General features: G+C 45.6%; 4 protein-coding genes across 4 annotated transcripts; 3 read left to right on the top strand and 1 right to left on the bottom strand.

Annotated features, from left to right (window-relative positions):
- Window positions 1-1719: 1719 nt before the first annotated feature.
- GLAREA_06354 (Ankyrin repeat-containing protein) lies at window positions 1720-5867 on the top strand (the record flags this gene model as incomplete). The annotated part of the gene is made up of 5 exons (XM_008081768.1): window positions 1720-1895; window positions 1970-2393; window positions 2445-2529; window positions 2724-3756; window positions 3806-5867. The coding sequence occupies 5 exons, from the start codon at window positions 1720-1722 to the stop codon at window positions 5865-5867; spliced, it is 3780 nt and encodes a 1259-aa protein (XP_008079959.1).
- Window positions 5868-6944: 1077 nt separating this feature from the next.
- On the bottom strand, window positions 6945-9062 carry GLAREA_06353 (uncharacterized protein; the record flags this gene model as incomplete). The annotated part of the gene is made up of 4 exons (XM_008081767.1): window positions 6945-7774; window positions 7836-8451; window positions 8501-8819; window positions 8866-9062. The coding sequence occupies 4 exons, from the start codon at window positions 9060-9062 to the stop codon at window positions 6945-6947; spliced, it is 1962 nt and encodes a 653-aa protein (XP_008079958.1).
- A 472-nt stretch (window positions 9063-9534) lies between these two features.
- On the top strand, window positions 9535-12069 carry GLAREA_06352 (P-loop containing nucleoside triphosphate hydrolase; the record flags this gene model as incomplete). The annotated part of the gene is made up of 4 exons (XM_008081766.1): window positions 9535-10611; window positions 10682-10994; window positions 11044-11286; window positions 11357-12069. 4 exons carry the CDS (start codon window positions 9535-9537, stop codon window positions 12067-12069), a joined length of 2346 nt encoding a protein of 781 aa, XP_008079957.1.
- Window positions 12070-15027: 2958 nt separating this feature from the next.
- Window positions 15028-22581, top strand: GLAREA_06351 (Ankyrin repeat-containing protein; the record flags this gene model as incomplete). The annotated part of the gene is made up of 5 exons (XM_008081765.1): window positions 15028-15122; window positions 15171-15550; window positions 15603-17312; window positions 17362-22397; window positions 22447-22581. 5 exons carry the CDS (start codon window positions 15028-15030, stop codon window positions 22579-22581), a joined length of 7356 nt encoding a protein of 2451 aa, XP_008079956.1.
- Window positions 22582-23739: the final 1158 nt, after the last annotated feature.

The following is a 23739-nucleotide window of genomic DNA, read 5'->3' as shown; positions in this document are numbered from 1 at the left end:
GTTGGGAGAGGGTTGTCTGGTCTAGAAATAGTAGATACAAGTGATGATGATGGGTGGATATTGGAATCACTAGCTAGTTCGTTGGTTGAGTAACTAGTGGGTCTTGCTGATGATTGTGTCATGTGGTTGGTGGGTTTTGCTACTAAAACTGTGGTGGAAGATGGTGGAAGCAACGGGAATTGGAAAACAAATGACACTGAAATCGCAGCACTGTATTATCCTCGAAAACTCAGGGACATCGAGGTTGGGCGGTCAATTCAAGATAGATATCGGAAATGTCTAAAATCTCAGAAAGTCTGCCCATTTCGCCTGTTATATGTTGACAACGTCAAGGGTTTACAACATTGAAAACTTAAGATCTATGTTGTATGAGGCAATATTTGCTAAAAACTACTAAGTGTGTTATCAAGTAGAAATAATGTTGTTGTGGTGGTGGGCTATCCAAAAATTAATCCGTCTGAACTCTAGAATCTTTTGCACGTTTCAAAAGAAGATGATGTTTTACCAGAGTCAAAGTCAGTCCAATTTGAACTGAAAGAGGAATGATTTAAACAAAAAGATCACAAAAAGATCACGAAAAGATCTTATTTAAGACCTTCTAAGGAGACACCATATCAAATTCCGGACTTAAACATAAACCATGTTTCAACGGCATATGTCGTTATCAGTACATCATTCTGTTTCACGTGAGCGGACTTCTCTTTCCAAAAAAATACTATATACTCGAGGAGCAGCATGTACTGGGTAGGTCATTTGATGACGAGAGAGTGGCTCTGTGAAGAAACTAACGGAAGTGACGATTGCCTTTGAAGTTGCGGCTTGGCAAAATGATGGAGATCACGATCGAGTAGATGTGCGCCGCTACCAAACCAGACCCTCGATCTTAGGTCTCTACATGATGTTGCAGTCCAGTATTTGACGGAAGCGTTGCAACAAGAGCCTTTACTACCTCTCAGGTATTCATCTCGGGATATGAGAACTCAAAGTTCTGTATTTAAATGGAATTGATAAATGCATTTAACAATTTGCGCTCCTACAAATACTTGTATAGTCCAAAGACAATGATTCTTGTGAAAATGAATTGTAGGGTAGAAAGGAAAGACATGCATGGATGTGCATGACGCAGGATACTGTGACAATCCGCGAGAGGCACCAGTCTGCCCGAGTAGTCGTCTATAGGAAACAAGTCCTGAAAGAAAAATCAGAGAGAATGTCAAAAACTAGCACACTTCTGTAAAGGCTCACAGAGACTATTTTGATCTGTTAATAAAAACATTTACTTGTAAGTTTATCGCCAACAATAAATTATTACGTATTATTTTAGTATCACTAAGTTCGTGAAGTTGAAAAATTCATCAAGTCAAAAAGCACGAAAACAGCACTTGGCGCATCTCTCTGTGTTATCTGGCTGACCCCCAGGCATGATTACATCCAAGAACTCACATGACTTGATTTGACTCCGAAATTATGCTTTCCGCTGGCGATATATTTTATTTCATCAACGGAGGAAATTGAGTATCTTTCATACTCGTGGTAATATAAGCGCGCAACAACCATGCCACTAAACCATTGGTCTAATGAGTGACAAGAATGGCAGGGGTAAATGCGGTAGTGTGCCACGTTGACCCAGCCTCATCTCTCAGAACCCAAGTTTCAGCTGATTTCGCTCCCAAGACTCCTAGCTGCGTCGAATGACCCCGTACCAGAAAATATATTACAATGTCAAAGCTCGATTACGGGCAGCTGCAAAAGTTCATTCAACAGCGCACAGAATTGGGGCCGGAAGATCGCACAGCATCTCGCCCAAAGACTGTCAGAAAGTCGGCTAAGACCAATGAACCTAGGGAACGCCTGAAGGACCATCATTCGGAGGATGTAGCAAATCTAGAAAAAAAGTGCGTGTCCGGAAGTCTATAATCCTGTTGATACGATTTCCAGGCAAGTGCTGACATGTGTACTTCCCACACAGAGGCCGTAACGCAGCCTTTGACCTGGCCCTCAAGAGCCATCTTGCAAAGCTATCGGAGAAAGAGAGGATGGAGTTTGGAAACGCGTTCCATGAAATAACTGATGTAACCATTTTGCAAATGGTGAAAGACTTCGATGAAGAGCACAACAAAAAGTCCTTCATTCATAAACGGCTCGAGCCTGTAGGAAAGTTACTTCGCCTTCTTGATCAATTCATGCAAGGCGTTGCGATCGGCATACAGAGCCAGCCGGAAATATCTTCAATTGTGGTAGGGGCCGTTCGGATCGTCATCGATCTTGCAGTGAGGTTTGTGACATTTTGGAACAAGCTGTCGGATATGCTCTGCCAATTTTCAAAGTGGCTAAACATCCTGCAACAGCTCTCTACAACATGCAGAGATAAGTGCAATGGAATCCTTCAAGAAGTAAGTACCACTAGAGTCCCTATTATGGCAGATCTTATATCGAGTGGTTAGGCACTTGCTAACGTCTATGGCGATCTCCTTGATTTCTGCGTCCGTTCAAGATCGATTTTTGTAGGGGCAAATGGTCACTTACGGAGTAAGTACCAATCCCAAAATTTTCACCATCTTTAGGCATCTGGTGTCAGGAAAACATAGGCTACCCCTTTCGCACCCGGTGCTCTGTTAAGATCGCAAGCGCGAAATTGTATAATATTGTATCCACTCGCCAGATGTTGTTTTGAAAAGGAAAAGGGAAAATATTTTTTTTCGTCAGCTAACATGATTTGCTAGAATACAATAATTTAAGGGTCTTTATCAGGGTGCAATGGAATGGTTTCGAGGAGCATTTCGGCGGAATCGAAGCACGAGTAACGAAAAACCTTCACAATGTTCATCTTGCCGCTCAAGCTGATTCCCTCGACGACCAAAAGGATGCCCTCAAGAAGTTAGGAGATCTGGTTAAAATTGTCACTGACCGCAATGCGATCGACGAACGCACAAATTTTCTTGAATGGGTCTCCAAGATCCACTACGAAGAGATACACGATGAAATTATTGAGAAAACCCATCTAGGAACTACAGAATGGCTCATTAGAAAGGAGCTTTTTCAGGAATGGTTCAATAGTTCAAGTTCTTCTACCTTGTGGTGTCATGGAAAGCCGGGAAGTGGCAAATCCGTTCTGGCGGCAAATGTTATCGATTACATTTCAACGCAATATGCCTTGAGTGACGACATTGGCATTGCATATGCATATTGCAATTTCCAAGATACTGCCACGCAAGACCCGAGGAATGTAATCTTATCTTTCATCAAGCAGCTCAGCTGGAAGCGGAATGAGCTCTCAGAATCCCTTCGTGGATTCTTTAAGGCCTACCATGGCGACGCACGTACTTCTAACCTAGCAACGTGTAAAGCGCAATTTTGGAACCTAACGGAGTTGTTCAAAGAGGTTTACATAATAGTTGACGGCCTCGATGAGTGCCAAGAAGATGCCAGAGGGCGGACATTAGAGCTCATTTTAGATCCCTCGAAGGGAAGAGAGTACAACAAGGGTGAAAAGACGAGAGACAGTGATTTTGAGCTTACTCAAGGAGCTGCATTGAAAACAATTGTCATTAGCCGCAATGAAGCCGACATAGCCAAAAGATTCAAAGAACATGCCGCCTTCATCCTCCGAATTGAGAACGAGGATGTTGCCCCAGATATCACAGCATTTGTTCAGGGTGAGACTGAATCTCGAATTCATAAAGGAAATCTGCGAATATATAGCCAGACTTTGAAAGAAAAGGTCATAGAAAAGTTGATTGCCGAAGCTGATGGAATGTAAGTCTGGTTCATGCCAAAAGTGATGGATGCTGATGCCGACCTTCAGGTTTCTCGTGCCTAAGCTTCAACTCAAGACTATATGTGAGGAAAAGACTGAACGGGATGTAGAACAAGTGCTGGGGAATCTTCCTCAAGGTCTTGACGAATATTACGCTCGAATGCTGCATCGCATTAACACCCAAGCAGCATCTCTGAAGGCATTGGCCTTTCGGTGTTTTAGGTTTGTGTTATACGCATCACGTCCTTTAAGGATAGAGGAGCTGAGAGATGCACTTGCCATGACTGCGCCTGTGGCCAACCGGAAAGAACTCAACTTATACAGGGAAGCAGACATCCTCGACGCGTGTGGAGGCTTCTTCATCGTGGAGCGTCCAAGTTCTATCGTTCGCCCAATCCATATCACCATTTGGAGTTTTCTTGAGAACAACTTTGGCGATATGAATAACGAGCGTGTTCTCAATAGAGCAAAGGCTCAGGAAGAATTTGCTATTGCATGTATTCTTTATCTCCAGATTGAGTTTCGAAAAGATGGGCCGTGTCAGGACCCGCAACAGCTTCACCAGACCATCCAGAGCAATCCATTTTTATTCTACGCGGCACAGAACTTTGATTATCATATAGCGCAAATTCCTTCCATCCATCTTGGCATCGTGCAGTCTTTCAACAAGTTACTCGCTGGACCTGAACGACCAGGAGATGAGGGCCCAGACTTCGATCGGCCGGATCGCGCAAATCGTGCTATAGCGGCCATCTTGCAAATCCGACTCCTCCGCAATCCGTTCGACCCGGAGGGGATCAGAGATGGATTCGATAGAAATTGCTATGCGGTTACTGCTGCCACGATGCTATACGTAACCCAGCTTCAAGGGGTGCGTTGGCTCACACGAGAAGCGAGGTGGCCGATTCCGCAGGCCATGCCTTCAATTCACAGTGCAGCTGCAGCTGGCCGAAAGGAAATTCTTATAGAACTCTTGGATAAAGCAGTCGACGTAAATGCGGAGGATAAGTACGGTGTCCAGCCATTGTACTACGCTTGTCGGTATGGCCATTACGCTCTGGCATTAATCTTGGTATCCCGCAAAGCCAACGTCAACCATGTTAGTAGCAAAGGGCACGCGCTGTATATAGCTTGCTCAAAGGGCTACTCTACGATCGTCCAGTTGTTACTGAGAAACGACGCCGAAGTGAACCTACCTGGAGGTCCGTTTGGTAATGCGCTCGTCGCAGCCTGCAATGGCGGTAGACTCGAAATTGTCCGGCTCCTGCTCTCTCACAAGTCGGTAATTGAACGTTCCCCTCTGCAACGCTTTTCTGCTCTCCATGAAGCCATTTTACGCGGTCAAAAACAGATCGTTACACTCCTGCTTGAAAATGGCGCAGACGTGAATGAGACAGCGATGGAGAAAACTGCCCTTTTCGTAGCCGTCGAATCTCAAAAAGAAGACATTGTTAGACTCCTAATTGATAAAAAAGCAGATATCAACGTTTATCACCCCACAGATGCGACTGTCCTGCATGTTGCAATCAGAAAATCTCGCAATGGTCAAGGAGAAACGAAAATTGCAGAATTATTACTTCGGAACGGCACCATCGTTCACGGCAGTAAAAACTGGAACCCAGCATTGCATGCGGCGGTGGAAGTAGGAAGCATGGACATGGTACAACTACTTCTTCGCTATAACGCAGATATAAATGAAGTCGCCGAAGATGGTGCGACGGCATTTTCTATCGCTGGCAGAGAGGGCTTGACAAAAATTGGCCAAGTGCTAATTGGAAATGGAGCGAACTTAGAAGAACAGGGGATCGAAGCTCTGACTTGGGCAGCTAAGGGCGGGCATGTAGGAATGGTAAGATGGCTTTTGGATATTGGCGTCGATGTCAGCGCTGGACATGGCCTTGTATTTGCGGCCACTACCGTTATGGCTGAAGAGATCCAACCCGAAGGCGAGCCAAGACGGAAGACGAGGATTGAAGAGACGGTGGAGCTCTTGCTCGACCGAGGTTCTATTCATGGACCTGAAGCTTTAAAAGCGGCAATCGCATTCGATAACAAACGTGTAGTAGAGATTTTTAGAGAAAGGGGATTCGAGGAGGACGCTGAGGAGTAACAGCTTGACTGCGACGATGACTATGGCGACAAAGGAGAGTATTGAGATCTAGAGGAAGTCAGGCAAACCAGGATGAGCGTAATGGTCTGTAGCAACTGCGATCGAATGCGACGCTTGAAGATGTGCAAAACGGAAATGGAAATACACACAGATATTACTCATAGGGTAGGATCATATCATGCGTTCGGCGATAATCATGAGGTATAAGAAGAATGGTGGCGTTTGACTATCGAGAGCAAAGAGTAAAAGAGAAATGTTGATTAAAGGTTCGAACAAGAGATGTAAGGAGGGGAAGTGAACCACTTGGCGCTATTCTTGTTAGTGATTATGATCTGGATCTCTCTACCACGAGGGTATGTTGTTCCTTCCAACTTGTTGTGATATGACAAATGATATGCTGGGAAAATACAGGATAGAGACTATGATGCCTTCTATTTTCCCTCCCATAGAAAATGTTCTGTTTGTAGAATACATCATGATTACCGAGACAACTCGCTGAACTTCATATGAAATATTCAAATCGATATACAAATGCGGCTTTATTTCGGTAGTAGAAGCAGCTTTGAGGATGTAATATGGAAAACTCAATTTTCAGCCGCCCAATAGGGCAGGCCTCGTCCCAAAGTCCCATGTCCCAAGTCCTAGCCGCAACCGCTCAATCGGGCTTTGCACACCTGCTTTTATATCCAGTTCGCGAGAACGGGTACCTAAACCCCACTGGGGACGATTTCTGACTTGCATTGAACAACTGATGATTGAGAATCCGAGAATCTGTCAGATTTCAACACCTGGGGGGGCTGATGAAAGGGGGAGGTTGGGTAATTCTGTGACCATAACAGTCGTACTGGCAGCCAGATTTCGATCCTAATAGGGGTCACTATTTTGATTTTCTTTTTCATCTTTGGATGTGATCGTGCGTCCGCATTCTGCGTTTACTGTGTTCGGGAACAGCGAGGGAAAGAGCGTTTGAAGGAGGCCGCCGGCTGGTACTTGTGACTGCGCCAAGGCGCCACTCAGCTTTAGCACTAGGTACACCCCCAACTTTACCCACGATACAACAACAAACCAACGGTCAAGTCAAAACAAGAACCTTCGATTTCCTGCTCGACGTGCAGAACCATCTGCAGCACCATCTCGATCTGCTAGAACGAGATTCCTTGCCTCCAAGCACTTCACCAGAGCTCTTGATCGACCTGTGGTCGTTAACAAAATCTTCAAGCCTTCGGTGTCTCCGCCGCTCGAACTTCCTTCCTTCAGTACCGCGATAAACTCTTCGAGTAATGTCTCTGTGCTCCAGTCGTCTAGGAGTTGGAGACCGTCGATGATGCAAAACAAAGGTCTAGGAACAATATCAACGAGGTCTTTCAGTAGGGATATTGCGACGCCCCAGGATGCCAGAGAACCCTGGAGGTCAGCAAATCGTTGCGACGAGAGATTGAGCTCGGACGAGAACTGAGCCGGCAGTTGGTTAATAAGTTGTCGGATCATAGCATAGATCAGAGAGAGAAGCCCTTGAACCTCCTTCGTATTGCCTTCGCGCAAGTCATCGTTTTGTGGCAGGCAGCAGAAGTAAGATATCACCGGTAGTTTCGCTGCGACGGCATATTCGATACACATCGATGCGAGCATTGCCATAGGAGGCGGTTCATGGCCGTGTGGACGACGGCCTGCGACGGCGAGTAGATTGATTTTGGAATCGGTAGTCCATTCTTTTAGGCGAGAGGAGGCGTTCTGGTCGAGGTTGAGGACGTTGTAAGGTGGAGAGTAAGGCTTTTCGAGCGATCCTTCCGAGAAGAAGTTGAGTAGGTGGTTCGAACCTAGGATCACGTCTTGACGTTGGTATGTTTGAGCGGCCATTGTGTGGCTAGCGGAACTGTTGATAAAGTTTACGGTACGTCGCGTTTGACCTGGTTTTTTTAAGGCTTATATACACCAATTTGTGATTCACCATTTCACCAGCACACTCACCTCGAACGTCCCAGATGCCATCATTCACCATATTTTGCGCTACGCGTTCCAGCTCATGACGCATGCCTGTGCCGATTTGCGAAACCAGACTATTACGGAACTCTTCCAAGCGCATAGTCTTGTTGAGCTCTAGCTGCTGTCTTTCTTCTGCTTCCCTCCGCAGTTCTAACCTCAACTGTTTATTCTGATATTCCATCTCTGCTAGCTTCCGAGCGACACTGTCCAACGACAATCGGGCGTCCATCTGCCCAAACTTCAATTCGTCCAGCGTTTCCTCCGCAGTCAACCTTATCTGGCGGGTTTCCGCCATCGATGATACATTTGCTTCGCGAAGTACGTCAAGCGACAGATTCTGGATGTTTACGATCGTACTTTCAAATTTGTCGTTGAAATTCTGCCGAAAAGCCTCTCGAAAATGTGTTCGCGACCGCTTCTGGTACCATTCCATAGTATCTTCAAGATAAAGAAATACATGAGCGTATAGCTTGACGATCTTCTCTTGCATAGATTTGGTACGATGTAAGCGAACCTCTCTCTCACAAGCCTCAATATGGACACTTATTCTTAGCAGTGCTTCTCCAAAGCTGCTAGCAATCTTTTCATGATTTGCGCTTGCCTTGAAATCATCAGTAAAGCCATAAATCTGATTATTGTGGCTCACCTACGTTGACAACGGTTTTCAACACTCCGGTGAATAATGAAACATACTCGTTTCCACCTGGAAGCACCTCTAGCATATACGAGTGGGAATCTAAAGTGCCGCAGAAGCCTGTGAAATGCTTCATAAATTTGCCGGACTTAGATGTCATCCTTTTATCCTGCCACCTCTTGGACGTACTCTCTACCATCCCGATCAACCCCTGCACACTAGGCACTGTCCCTTCAAGAGCTTCCTGCTCATTTTTGGGCAGTGTGATACGAAAGACTTTCCAAGCATGGCTAAGAAGTACTGCCTTTTCTCTTAGAACTATGGTTGTTGGGTTTCTGTTGATTGTTAACAAATATGACTGTCTCTCTCGAGCTTACGTACGTGTCCGCATCAACAGGCTTCCATGGCTCATAATATGAACGCCAGTCTTCTCTTTCCTCTTCTTCTTTCTGCAGTCTCCTCTCGTTCCGAACGAAAACCCGGCGCAAATCATTGACAGGAACCTCTGGCCTAAGCTGGTTCTCGACTTCGAGGCTGAATGATCGTACAAGCTGCCCCGCTTCTGGTGCGACAGACATTGCTTTTATGTTATCGAAAATCACTGTTCAACATCTTTGTCTCTTAGGAATCCAACACGATTGAAAAGTTAAAGTTGTGAAAATCATTTTTCTCCCGGCAGCCTCACGGTCAATCACTTCGAGGTCATTCCTCACAAGGTGCGACTTAGTGTTGCCTGCGCCTCTTTGGAGCCGTCTTGGGTAAACTCTGCCAAATCAATGAGCTTCATCACCTGCGGCTGATGCGGTGTGGCATCCACATTATGCAGACAGGCAATCTCTTGGTCGTGGGGGCCAATCGCAGCCGCTATAATCTTGAATCTCGCCCTACCCCACTTTTGTTTCAGCAAGCAAATGAGACTGAGAAACTCGATCTGCACAACCTCTGCACTGCAGCCTCGAGTGGCTTCTTCCTGTTGCGCGGTCTTACCTCTTTGGTGCTTCTTTGATGTTTTCAAGAAATATTGTCGCCTAAACTGCATACAGACAAGCTATGGTTGAAGAATCCAAGACCATCGTGGTTGAAAACGTGGAAAAGATCGTGATCATGAACGATAGCAAGAGTCCAGCAATCCCACCCGCAGAGCCTCGCCAGGACGACAAGAAACTTTTCTCAAATGGAAAACCGCCGCCTCAAGGCGTCAAATACCGCGTTGAGTATCTCCACGCTGCTACCGAAAAGATCGTGCATTCCGTACACACCAACAGACTAGACTACGAGCTTGTCGATGCTCATGGTACGGTATTTGATATTGTTACAACCTTTCTCACACCGGAATCGGAATTTAAAACAGACACCACCTCTTTCTCTCAGAGTGGCCCACTAGGAGTCGAGCAACCTATGAAAAGGATTGCACCAATTGTTACTGATACAAGACGAAAAATTGATATGCATATTCATTCTCAGGCAGTCATCCACGCGCTAAGATCTGTTGTTCGGTACTACCCAGGCCAGAGCTTAATGGGCGAGACAGTTGTAATCCCGGCCCCATATATGATATTGGTTCATCACGAGAAAGAACTCAACGAGTACAAGGAAAGATGTCATCCATCGAATCTCAAAGATCCAATCTGTCCCAGGGAAAGAGACGCCTTTCACGATATTAGTCTCGTGCAAGAATTCTTGGAGCAGAGGATTATGCCGAAAGTCAGGCTCGAAAGGGAACGAAATATGAAGGGTCTGGAAACTTTCGATATGATGTGGGTGCGTCAAAAGCCTGGGAGCTCAATGAAATATAAAACCACCGACTCCTCGGAGTGGAGTACTGGGGTCATTGAATCTTTTCGGGACGGGATCCAAGGGTTTGGAGGTGGGGCGTGGAATGTGTCGCACTGGTGTCTTGAGTACAATGGTAGTTGGATAGGTACCACTAGCAGATCCATCACCGATGAGCGTTTTGAGGGCGAGAGAAGTTGTAAGGATACAGAGATCTTGGAGGATAAAGAATTTGAAGAGCCGCTTGGAGAAAGGGTCAAGGAGCTGGTTGAGGAGGGAAGTAAATGCTTTCGATTGTTACGGAAGACCTGCCAGTATTACAAAGGGAAAACATACGACTTTCCTCACAATCAGGTATTTATCTCTTCTTATCATACCAATTAAACACGATGTGGTAACAAAAAGCACTAATCTCGTTTCCAAGGTCGACGGTTTAGTAATGGTAGATATGAAAAAATATTTCAACGATGTCGATTCCAAACTCGATTCTTCAGGGTATGGGAACAAGTCTACTAAGCCTTTCGTATCGTGGTTTAGGCCAGATCAAAATTGGATCACAGACTGTCCATGCTCTGTGTGCGAACAACGAAAGGAAGCAGCAAAGAAAACGAAGAAAATAGACATTTTCGGAGATTATCATGGTATTACACCCGAGGAAAAGGAAGGTTTGGATCCGCATCGGTATTTCCTACTTCCTCGGAAGTTATGGGCGTTTGTGTTCAAAACACGGACTTGGGGTTCGTTTGGTTGTCTGTCCATCTCTGTCAAAACGCTAATGACGGGTAGAACGACTGCATGTGAAGACCTTTCGAGATCCTACTTTTCAACAAAATATGATTGACAACCTGGTCATGGATCCAATTCGAATCAACACCCTCAAGGCTCTTGCTGGAAGTTATGTGCGTCAAAATATCCGCGGCGATGAACTTAAAACCGACCCTTGGAATGCGGATTTTATTCAGGGAAAAGGACAGGGACAGATTATTCTACTACACGGAAAACCGGGAGTTGGGAAGACTTGTACAGCTGGTAAGCACTACTTCACTGGATTAAATGGCTTCAAAGTCATCTTTCAGAAGCACTTACTAATGGCAACTAGAATGCATAGCAGAGTATACCAAACGACCCCTAATGATCTTGACATCCAGCGACATCGGGGCCTCTCCCGAAAGAATCGAATCAATCCTCAGCGATGGCTTCAAAACAGCCAGTTCCTGGGGCGCGGTCCTCCTCATCGACGAGGCAGACGTCTTCATGGAACGCCGCTCCACCAACGATCTCAACCGCAACGTCCTCGTTGCCGGCTTCCTTCGCGCTCTCGAATTCTATGACGGAATCCTCTTCCTCACTACCAACCGCGTAGGCGCCTTCGACGACGCATTCATCTCCCGCATCCACGTCAAACTCTACTACCCCGAGTTCACCGACTCGGAACGCCAACGCGTCTGGCAAACCTTCATCGACAAACTCGCCCGTGATCGTGGCCAGAGCATCCGCGTCTCTATCGATGCGAAGGAATTCATCCGTGGCAAAGCCATGCGCGAGGTTCGCTGGAATGGCCGCGAGATTAGAAATGCATTCCAAACTGCGGTGGCGCTAGCGGAATATGAGGATGTGAGGGATGAGGAAGGGAGAGTGGTGCTGACGGATGGTCATCTCAGGAGTATTGTGGATATGTCGAGGAGCTTTAAGAGGTATCTTGATGAGACTCATGGTGCGGATGAAGAGAAGAGGGCTGCCATGGAGGGGGGTAGGTTTGATGATCGTGGGGTTAGAGTGAGGGAGGAGAAGGGGGAGGGGAGGGATTGGTGAGGAGGTGAGTCGGATTTCACCAGGCATCCAACGCTACATGTATGGTACCGTTGTTTAGATGTTTAAAAATCTCATTGGCTGAGGATTTTACCTCATCAAAGTGCTGAACAGCAACATATGTACCCAAAATATAGCTCTGTGCGATGTGGAAACTACTAAATTTCCAATGGTTACGAGTAGGATTCGCTATTAAACAAAGATTAACAACCAACCTTTACACAGGTTCTCCTAACGCGCCACTCGAATATTATCCATCGATGTCTTTGATGAGAAATTTGCAGCAATTGTTCATCGTATTTTTACTGCCAGAATCGAGCTATAGCACTCAAAATTTGATGAGAAGTAGCTGGAAAGTGTAGGGGTTTCAAATATTTCCTTCACCCTAGACAAATATGATGTTCCTACCTAGCAGCTCAATATCTTCTAATATCAGTCTCGATGATAAGCTTTCGAGTAGTATTTAAGCGAGACACTAACTAAAATCAACTGCAACGGGCCGATCCGCAGCTTAGCGTGCCTCACCCCCCTTTCTCGAACAGCAATCTACTTTTCAAACACGACGCTGTAGGGATGGTAGTTGACTGGAAGCTCGTTGACTGCTGAGTGTCTGCGTTAGTATTGTGGATTGAATTCAGTCTCGAACAATTATTATTTTTACGGCTGAACGGGTTTGGAAGGATTTTCAAAGGGGTTGTTACATTTGGGGAAGTTAGGTGAGAAGAATCTCGCTTCGTGTTTATGTCGAGGGTTTGAGTTAGTCAGACCTTATTGCAGAATTCGAATTTTGAAAACTTCATTCGGATTGAGATATGGGTGTCTACTAAAGCCAGTTCGCTATGATCTATCTTGCACGAGAATGCCAGTTAATCACGCTACGTTATTCGGAGCTCAGGCAACATTGAGACACCTTTGCTCGTTGTCACGATCAACATTCGGTTCGAGCTGTCTCCTTTAGATCGTTCAAAGTGAAGTAATTGAAGTAGTGCAAAGTCTCCTTGAGCCTTTGAGTTGATCGAGACGTCCCGAGAAGCAGGTTGCCCGTGCTGTTCATATCGGAGACAATTAGCTGCTTGTGTGACGCATTCAAATCACCTCGTATATTATTGCGCTTCTTGATATTGTAACTTTCCAACGAGAGAGAGTTTGAACAATTTTGGAAACATAGCTTATACGAGAAGAGTTAGATTTCCTAATCTGTATATTTTTAATATTAAAAGGTGGCATTTCGTCGCTTCAGTGGGCTCGGGTCTTTGATCCGCAAGAGTACATTGGTAGAATCCGGGTTCTGGTTGGCTGAGCCGGCATCGCCTTTAGGGTTAGTATTCGAGAACGAATGAGAGGGTTGGGCATTGTTGGTGTGGGCCAGGTGCTGACAGTCTAATTTGTTTGATTTCTCAAACGAAAGACTACATTCTGCAAGTACTTTGGATCCCTGAATACCTCCTTGTGTAGAAACTTAAGAAAACCGAATTTGGGTCTTTGCTATCTCGACTAATAGCCTCTTTCTCTAATTTTGTCAATTCGTAGCTTCAATAATATGTCTCTCGTTCACTGTGATATTCGCGCCATACTTCTTAGAGGCTTCATTTGGCAAGGTTATAACACATATACGGCCACGAAAGCCGCAGGTAACCTCACGCTTGACCAACGGGAACAGAAGAAGCTCTTCGTTTCATTTGTCTCTATAAACAAATCATGCCACTTTGCGCCTGCGATTGCATGAACATCTCAAAGCCTTGTGCGACACTCTGGGACGTGCCGATAAAAGGCGTCATCTTCCGGGGGCCCATGGGGGTCTATTACCCTGGCGTAATTAAATGAATCAATGGCTTTTGCATGGTCAGATCAGTTGCCCTGCACACAAAGCTGATTGTTGTTGTGGTGGGTAGTATTTGGTGGCTTTCAGCTGAACGTCAATCCAGCCCAACTTGGTCTAGCACTGCTACCAAGGCATTACTTTGGAATTTGTTGTTCATTTAGGCTTTTGTTTTTGCAACAAAGCTTCTTCATGTCGTGCACTTTCGTCGTGATCTCAATACGGTGACGGTTAGCGAGTAGGGTACCTACCTTATGTATTTTAGGGGTGATTACATTGCTGTTTTGGGGTGTGATAATAGTACGCGGTTATTTACACATTATTTTGGATATACTCACACCGAGCTCTCATGCACCGTGCTTATTGACCCCCGTAGCGAAACCCTTTTTTTTGTTATCTGAGGAGCTGCTGTCTTGATCACAACCTTCTGTTTATTATTATCAACGGAGATCTTGTGGTATCGGCCTTTCTTCTTTTCTATAGCCAGTCTTTGGATTTGTCATTTTGAGCAATTGTGATTGCAGTCCATCCAAGGTCAATGGCCGGTAACCCACCTTCACCGCGCGGCAAACTTTACGATTATCTGAAGCAGATTGAGAACCTTATCGCGTATTTAAATTCTTAGGTCGAGCTGGCCACGCTCAATGTTACCCATATCCGTGTGAGCAATCATGTTGGTGCATACGGATAAGACCTGCAGGTATGGTCGGGGCTGCCGCTGCTGAGAACGGAGTCGCCATTGGGATCGACGATGATGGACAGGGCAATACTTGCTAATAATACGATTGGGAGTTCCTGAAACTGGGGAAAGGTCAAATTGAGCCTTCTTTCAGCAGAGAGGCGTGCGGGCTTCGATAATTAAGAGAACTTCATTGGTCGCTATGCACGTGCCGTGCCGTGCTGCTCTCGAATGGGAAGTGTTTGATGATGCATGAGCACTGAGCCTCCTCTGGGGTTACACAATGTTTAAAGAGTGCTGAAATAGTACCCTGATCATAATCTGTATCATACAATCAATCCGTTCTTTCTTTTTCTGGCCTCGTACATTACTGAAATTCCTCAGCACCGAGATCAATCTGGTTACGCTTGAGAATTGCCTTCACTACTGCGAAATCCCCTGATCTGGGAACCGGAATAAAATCATGTTGTCTCTAATTTTCTACCTCTTCTTCTTTACTTCGGACGTGGACGCAAGCGGCACGGATGTCACAAACAATTTATTCTCTGATATAGGTCCGTAAGTATATCTGCAGTAACAACTAGACTATTGCTAATGCTCGTGGAGGCTGTTGGCATTGTTCGGCGAGAATTTCGCCCGACAATTTCTTAGGGAGTCATTTACATGGCTCGACCATGTTGTTTTCGCCATGGCACCTTTGGGTATCATTACAGCGATCGTGGGTGCAATTCGGGTTGGTGGCCCTCCGTGGCTAAAAGCTGTTATTGGTCGGGCGAGAGAGAATCGTTCTCTGGCGGAGCTGGAATTTATGTCTTCGACATCGCATGAGGTTTGCGAACTTTGGAACGGTGAAGGGATTGTCCGAACGACAGGCAAAGGAATTGTCAAACAGATTGTCTATCTAGAGGGTTACGGGGATGCAGAAAAGGAGTGTTTCCTGTTTACTCTGACTCAAGCAAAAGAAAAATATCACATGGAGAAGCGGGGTATGTACGACCAATATCATTTATGCTTCATTTTCAAACTGATCCTACTTAGTATATCGGGGTCCGCTAATCAAGCATCTTTGTCATCGCAAAAAGCCTCCGTCCTTTCATGTCGACCGGCCAGATAGAGCCCCCAATATATCTCTAAACCTTCATTCGCACCAAGCAACATGGGAGTTGGTGGCTACTGCTGCCGCTGGTATTCTACTTCAGTCAGGGGTCTTGGTTTTTTCAGGGTTTGTTGCTTACAACTCTCGATTCGGCCAACGTGTCGGCGGTCCACCAAGTTCTTATGCGTATCCAGTTTTATTGGCTGGGACCATCACACTCGCATTTGGAATGTGGCTCTCCGCTTTAGTCATTGGGAATAGCACAGAAGAGTTTGAGTGGGAAATCAAGCCAAAGTCTTCCACTGATGACGATCTCGACAAACACAAAAGGGGTACCTCGACACCTGATTCTGGAAGTGTGGTTGAAACTAGCCTTCGGGTATTTTGGCTTCAGAAAGGGATCTTTGTCAGCGACCAAAGCTTTGATTCTTTCATGCTCATGGCGAAAGGGAAGAAGAAGACCGTCCTCACATCCTGTCGCAATAATGATCCGCTTTCTCACGATGACGCTCAAGAAACGGGAAAAGTAGAAGGATCAACAGATGTCTCTACATCGCTCAACATCCTCTGCATAATCAGTACTTTCGCATCAATAACTGGATTTATCCTCCAATTTGAAGGATTTCGTGGAATCAGCTGGGCATGTTCTATCGCCCAACTTGTTGCTATCATCATCATGACCATCTTGAGAGCTATAATACGTCGAGGCATGTTGGATAGTCCAGCGACGGAGAAAATCACTCCGGATTATGAGATTGACTGGCTTTCTCACAGACTCGGATTCGATCGTGAATACCTAAATTCACTTAGTGGTCCAACAAAGCAATCCTGTTTCAACTGTGGTCTAGGAATGTGCGGTCTATTTCACAAAAGTACGCAATCTGTAAATCGCGGCGGGTCTTCAGCGAATTCGGTGACTTCTTGCTGGAAAGTTTCTTACAAACTGAACTATCCTACAAATTCCAAATTCGAGCTGGTGAAACCAGAAGAGGGGAGAAGGGCTTCGAGTGTAACGGTAGGGGAACCGGGACGACCAGGATTTGCTCCATCTAATTCTCCCTTCATAAAGCAAGATCAATCAAACACTAAAGAAAAATACCGTAATATAAAGACGCAAGAGGAAATGACTCAACAAGTACATGCGATAATCAATATCCGAAAACGGCTAGCAAATCTCACCGAGTGGAAAGCCCCTTCCTCCGAACATGCTGCTCGCATTGCAAAGGCGATTGGCAAAATCATGGAATTGTTTGATTTCGAGACAGTGAACAAATTTGCTTGGTCGATAGACGTTCAAATTAACACATATGAGAATACCCCGCGGCAGATCGGAAACTTCAGACTTGTTGCGAGTAAGGTGACATCCAGCGCGTCGTCATGGACGACTTCCGAAGAAGACTTGGAAGCGATATTATCCCTATGGATGTATCATCTCAAAAACCAGAATCACGAAAATACACGATTAGGACAGACATCATCGACCGAGGAAAAGCCCGATCCTATCGGATTGCCTTTCCGTCGGGTGCTTGGTCCTGCTACTAGCGTTCTTAAGACAGATCTGGCCTGGTGGGCTGGCGATGGAGTCGAAGAGGCTTTAGATCAGTTCGAGTGGAAGGATGTCGACAGTCTGAGTTTAGGTTATTGCCACCAAAGTAAGTATCTTGTAACCACTGAATATGAATTAAAGCTTAGAAGGTCTAGGTAATCAGAACCCTAAAATTGGCGGAGCTGAGCCGTCATGCTGGGCAAAGATTACTAACGTCTCAATGGAGCAATTCATAGCCCAACATATTTTCTCGGCTTTCATGTGGGCAATCGCTAATCACATACCCATTTCCCAGATAACGCCGTTAACCACAGTCGACCATCAAAGCCAGATGAAATTTAAACCGGAAGTTCCGGAGTGGACTTCGCTGAAACTTTCTAATCAGAAGATAAGTGAGATGGCGAAAGCCGTTGAAGCGGCTGCATTGAGTACCTTAGAGGATGCTTATCTGCTCATAATACCTCCACTCAGCGTTGCAAATAAACTTCCCAGTGAGGGTTTGGTGGAAATGGTGCGCCAGAAAGCAACTGAAAATCACAAAGATTACCAACTGGACAAAGCCTACGAATTATACCTCCAGCTACTCATTTTTTGCGATAAAAGCTTGCTGTCAAATCGTAAATTTGTCTTGAAAGCCGTGGCAACAGCAGTTGACTTTTTAATAACCACAGCCTCTGCGACGGCGAAAGACGAAGGAACAGCTGGGGATGCTGAAGCTCAGCTGAAAAGCGCCAAAGTTGCCTTAATCAAGCAACTCAGATCGAAGAATTTGGAGCCAGTCAGTAAGAGCCTTAAGGTGTTGTTCGAGAAGCAAAGGCGCCTCGAGCTCTATAACTCCTTATTACCCTCGCAAGCAGACGAAAATGTCCCCAAAGGAGATGCCAAGAAGTCTACAACGAAAGACGCACGGCTAATGCAATTATCTCCTGAAAGACAAGTCTTGACAGATTTCGGGCACACAGCTCTCTACAAGCAAATTATTGGCAGGAACGGAGATATCAACAAAGATAACTTAAGAGATCTAGAAGTTCCAGACATTCTTGGCTGGACCCCTCTTCATTATGCCGTGATTTACGCTCCAGGCATGGTGTCAGAAATACTCAAAAATGCCCGTAGCTTGGCGAGTACACCAGATCTTGCCGGCCGGATCCCTTTGCACTATGCGGTAATGAATCAGAGCAAGGACACAAAGGGCTTGGTGCGTATGCTCTTGCACGCGCACGGAAAGGCAGACTCGGGGAGCGATGGGATTCTCCCATTGCATCTGGCCGCAAAATACGGGAATGAAGAAGCCGCTCGCTTGTTACTTGAGAGTCCGTTGCACAAGGAGAAGCTGAGTAGTGGTGACTATTGGGGTATGACTGCTCTACATTTTGCTTCGATCGAAGGCCGAAAGCCTATTGTCAAGCTACTTCTGGATTGCGAAGCAAGGATCAGCGCACAAAACAGGTTTGATCGGACTGCACTTCATCTTGCAGTAGCAAAAATCGACGTAGGTGTCGTTGCTGAACTTCTCAGAAAGGATGATGCAAATAAAGCCACGAAAGCGAGGGATAAGAACAATAAAACAGCATTGCAGATAGCAGCCGAACTCAAGCGCAATGCGGACGAGGAATTCGCGCAAGCATCAAGTGATAAACAAAGTGTGGAGGATAAGTTGAACAAGCCCGCGAAGACGCCAATCCAGGCCGAGGAGCAAGAAAGCAGGCAAAAGCTTACTAGACAATTGAACGAGTACAAAAACTACATATCAACGCATACCTCAGAGCAAAATGTTCTAAAGAAGATAATTAAATCTTTACTGCAAAAGGAAGATTTAAAGGTAAGCGGTGGTAAGATGCTCTTGTGGGCAGCCAAAGAAAGGCTCAACACCACATTCGAACTTCTGATGGATGAAGGCGTGGAGGTTGGTGAGATAGACGTTTTAACAGGAGAAACCGTCTTACACTTTGCAGCAAAGGTCGGATCTTCAGACATGGTCGAGAAGCTCTTACCTAGAAGAGATCCGAATGACGCAAGGCCTCCTGCCACTGTTAACGAATCTTCGAGCGTTGAAATAGTCAATCGACCTGATGGCACAAACACAACTGCTTTGATACTCGGTGCCATTGGTGGATACAGCAAAATCGTGGATTTGCTTCTCAAAGCCGGTGCCAATCCAAAGGCTGTAGATCAAAACGAACGGACAGCCCTTTCATGGGCTGTAGAGAAGGGTCAGGTCACGATCGTTAAACGACTTCTTGATGAGCCTGAAATGAATCCGAATATTGTAGATGGTAAGCCTCCGCGATTACTCTTAGCTCGGGCAGCGGAGAATGGCAATCTTGCCATGGCCAAACTACTTTGCGTCAAAGGAGCGAATGTGGACTCAAAAAGCGATTCTGCTCACACGCCCATTTTCTGGGCTGTCATCAATGGACATCAGGAAATAGTCGCATACTTTCTTCGGGCCACTGCAAAACCAGATGTTAATGAGATCGACAAGTTTTCCAACTATACTCTTCTTTCAGAGGCTGTAAATGCAGGTCATTTGAAAATTGTGGAGCAACTCATCGATGCTGGTGCGGATGTCCAGAAACAGAGTGGCTCATCTCGAGAAACCGCGCTATCCTATGCGGCACGGTTGGGGAGGAAGGAAATCGTCAGTTTACTGCTCGACAAGCATGCTAAGATGGAAATAGTGGATAGAGTTGGTTGGACACCGCTGATGTTTGCGATACAGAGCAATCACCTAGAAATCGTGAAGTTGCTTATTTCAAAGGGTTCTTTTGACACCCTCAGCACCAATGGCGAGACAAGTGCTTTATCGCTTGCCATTAAAGCAAATTCCGATGAAATGGTCTCCGATATATTGAAGGCCGGTGGACGTCACGCAGGGCCACATTTGGAAATTGCGATATTATGGGCAGCAAAGAAAGGAAGCACATCAATTGTAGAACTTCTCTTAGAGCGAGGTGTAGCCGTGGATGCAAAGCCTCACGGCTCTACATCTTTATTGATGGCAGCGAAAAGAGGGCACCTTGAAACAGTAAGACTGTTGCTAGACCACAACGCCGAAGTCAATTTTGCGAATGAAAAGAGCGAGTCATCGCTCTATTGGGCATCCTTCAATGATTTCAAACACATAGTGGAGCTGCTACTCGAGAAACGCAAAGGACAGGAACCAGCAAATCTCAGTCTTCCAACTACATCTGGCTCTACTGCGTTGCTTGCTGCAGTCATGAAAGGGAACGAAGATGTAGCCAACGTTCTAGTAAAAGAGGGTGCGGATGTTACTGTAAAGAACGATGAGAACGAAACTCCACTGTATTGGGCATGTTGGCACGGGTTTACTGCTATGGCCCAAACTTTCTTAGACAAAGATGCTACGCCTAACATAACAACTGCCTACAAATTTACTCCTCTACTTGCGGCCATTCGGTGTATAGACATCACGATAGTGGACCTATTGTTAGGCAAAGGCGCGAGCTTCGAAAGTCAAGATAGTGATGGATACTCGGCGCTGAACTTTGCAAGCCACATGGGAGAGGTAGAGATTGTACGCCTACTGCTAAATCGAAAAGCAAATGTAAAGGTTAAGGATCAGGACGGGGATACGCCTTTGCATCAGTGTGCAATATGTGGACACCTCGGCGTTGCTGAACTACTTATCTTAGCGGGAGCAGACCCAGAAGCGAAGAACAATGCTGGTAGATCACCACTACATTGTGCAGCCGAGAACGGACATGTGAAAATCGCGAAGCGTCTTCTTGATCTCAATTCGGTCAGCCCAGACGAGAAAGATGGGAAAGATAGGACTCCTTTATCACTCGCTAGTGCCGGTGGATATGATGATTTAGTATTCCTCCTTCTCACCCTTGGCGGGGCAGACTTGGAGTCTAAGGACGAGAGCGGTAGGACACCGATAATCTGGGCAGCGTTGGAAGGTGAAACGACCACTGTAAAGCTCCTTTCCAGGCTCAACGCCAACATTGAATCCCAGGATGAAGATCTCCGCACTTCCCTATCTTGGGCAGCATCAGAAGGGAATATTGCTGTAGTCGACGTCTTGCTCGAAAACACTGCTGAAATAGAATCGAGAGATAAAAGCGGACGTACGCCATTATCTTGGGCTGCAGCTAAAAGCCAGGAATATGTCGTGAAAAGGCTTCTCGATGCGAAAGCTAGTGTCTTGTCTACTGATTATGACGGCCGCAACCCACTTTCTTGGGCCACGTCGCTGGGTAGTGGAGGAGTTGTGAGATTGCTGCTTCAGCAAGACCCCGTTACTCAGATAGAAACTCAAGATAGCAAGGGCCTCACAGCACTGCATCGGGCTGTTGAATGTGGGGCAAATGATCCGGTAGAATTGATTCTAAACGCAGAACCAAACCTCAATATCAAGGATAAGAACCAAGAGACGCCGTTAGGACTCGGTGCACGCAAGGATGACGAGAGTGTTGTCCTTCAACTTCTTGAAGCTGACGCCAACCCGAACGTCCAGGACCATCTTGGCCGAACGCCTCTTTTCTCCGCCATACATTCAGATCATGACACGGCTGCGCTAAGGATGCTAGATAATGAACTCGATACGGAGAAACATCCGACATTCTCGCCAACTCCGCTTCAAGCAGCCGTGTTTCAATATTCATATGAGGTGGTGGACAAATTGTTAACTCGCGGTGCTGATGTCAGTGGTATGGATATCCAGGGAAGAACTGCAATACACATTGCGGCTGTAGAGGGCCCCGTGAGTTATCTTACACTTTTAGTCCAAAAGGGCCTTGACGTTACGAACCACGATGATCCTGTTCTTGAAATATATGACAACTTTGATGGACAAGGCCGGCATGCACTTCACCATGGTGCGTGTAGTCGCAACATCGAAATAGTTGAATACCTGTTACATAAATACCCGAGAAAAAGTCAACAGGATCAGCCTGATAACGATGGCTGGACTCCTTTACACTGGGCTGCGAAAGCTGGAGACAAAGAGGTCGTTCAGCTGTTTCTTGACGCTGGTGCAGACCCTAATTTGAAAGAAAAGCTGAACAACTGGAGTCCGCTAGGAGTTGCACAGTATCATGATCGACATTCCGTGGTCGAAACGCTCATTAAGTATTTCGAGGCTCGGAAAGAAGAGATGAGTAGTGGAGTTGTACTTCCAGGCAGGGCTGATTTTTCAAAATTTTGTGATGGATGCCGCATCGGCGTAAGTTGGTTCATCCTGAAAGCTAATGATTTTATTGACATATATACAGCCTATCTATGGTCCTGTCTTTTCTTGCACATTCTGCGATGATTTCGACTTCTGTTACAAGTGCAAAACGTCTTCAGAACTGACTCACCCAGATCATATATTTCGAACGGAGGATGATGGTTCTGATAAAGAATGACTCTACCAACTTATCATTATCCGGTAGTCATTTTCTGCGCTTAATATTTACACGCTATATCCTCTTAAACGTATAGCTCTTCTGGCGTAGGTTTGAGCTAGAAGACTCGGAGCAAGGTTATGTAGCACGGCAAATTTACTGTTCAGTTAACGCAAAGATGTACTAAGACCTATGTTATCCCCAAGACTTGATCTCGGCTTCGCAGAATCCTACTAGAGTCCAAATCACTCTTGAAATTGAAGCCTGGGCAGATAGTGAGGGACAATTTTGCATTCGTGGCAACCGGCTATTTCAAAGTCGAACTATACAAATGGCCACGAGATGCTCTCAGAATTAGCTTTCGCATATCATCATGACATATTTAGTAGCCAATCGAAACTTTCAACGCAGTCATGGGTACAGCCAGCCATAATCCGTTTGACGCGAGGTTCAAGATATGAAGTCCAAGCGGTAGATGTTCCATTGTTTGACGGCTCTTAATAGAAAGTGAACACTAGCAACACGGAGAATCTACGTCAGCATACAATTCGTCCTAGAGCTTTAGACTAGTGGCCATCGTTAGTGTCAGTAAAAAGTCATCCGCTGTTTCACCCTCGAATCAAATTAATGTTCCAACTTATTGGTCTTGATCTGTGTTTCCTCGTCCGCGAAAAAGACTAGAAAACTCAAAAGGTCGTAAAATCGGATAAGTACAATAGTATCTTCATTCGAATATATTATTAAGCAATTCTCATGTAAATACTTCCAACCATATATTGAAAATAGCACAATATGTTTTTTTAGTAAGAAGGATTCAAGTATAAACACCATGAAACACCAAGCGTCTAAAGCAACTATTACCAAACAAGGACGCTCCATCTACTGCTATATTCCCAGCGGAAATAAGGATATCTTAGAGAAGTTTTAATCTTTGCGATATTTATTACGCTAGGGGGCTTAGTATCGCCTCCTCGTTTGTAATGTAAGATATTTCAGACAGACCAGCATGGATTTTAGAAAGATAGTGAGGATACAATAATATACTTGTGAAAGGGAAAATATATGTAGATAACAAGCTTAATAGTCGGTGGGTCCTCCGCTTGCGCCTCCGGCTTAGAGTCGGGGAAAGCAAGTGTCCCAGCCCAAATAGGTGTAAATTTGTATGCGACAAAATACCCG

The sequence above is a fragment of the Glarea lozoyensis genome (genome assembly GCF_000409485.1).
Source record: "Glarea lozoyensis ATCC 20868 chromosome Unknown GLAREA15, whole genome shotgun sequence".
Lineage (NCBI taxonomy): Eukaryota > Fungi > Ascomycota > Leotiomycetes > Helotiales > Helotiaceae > Glarea > Glarea lozoyensis.
This window is presented reverse-complemented; position numbering and strand designations above follow the sequence as displayed.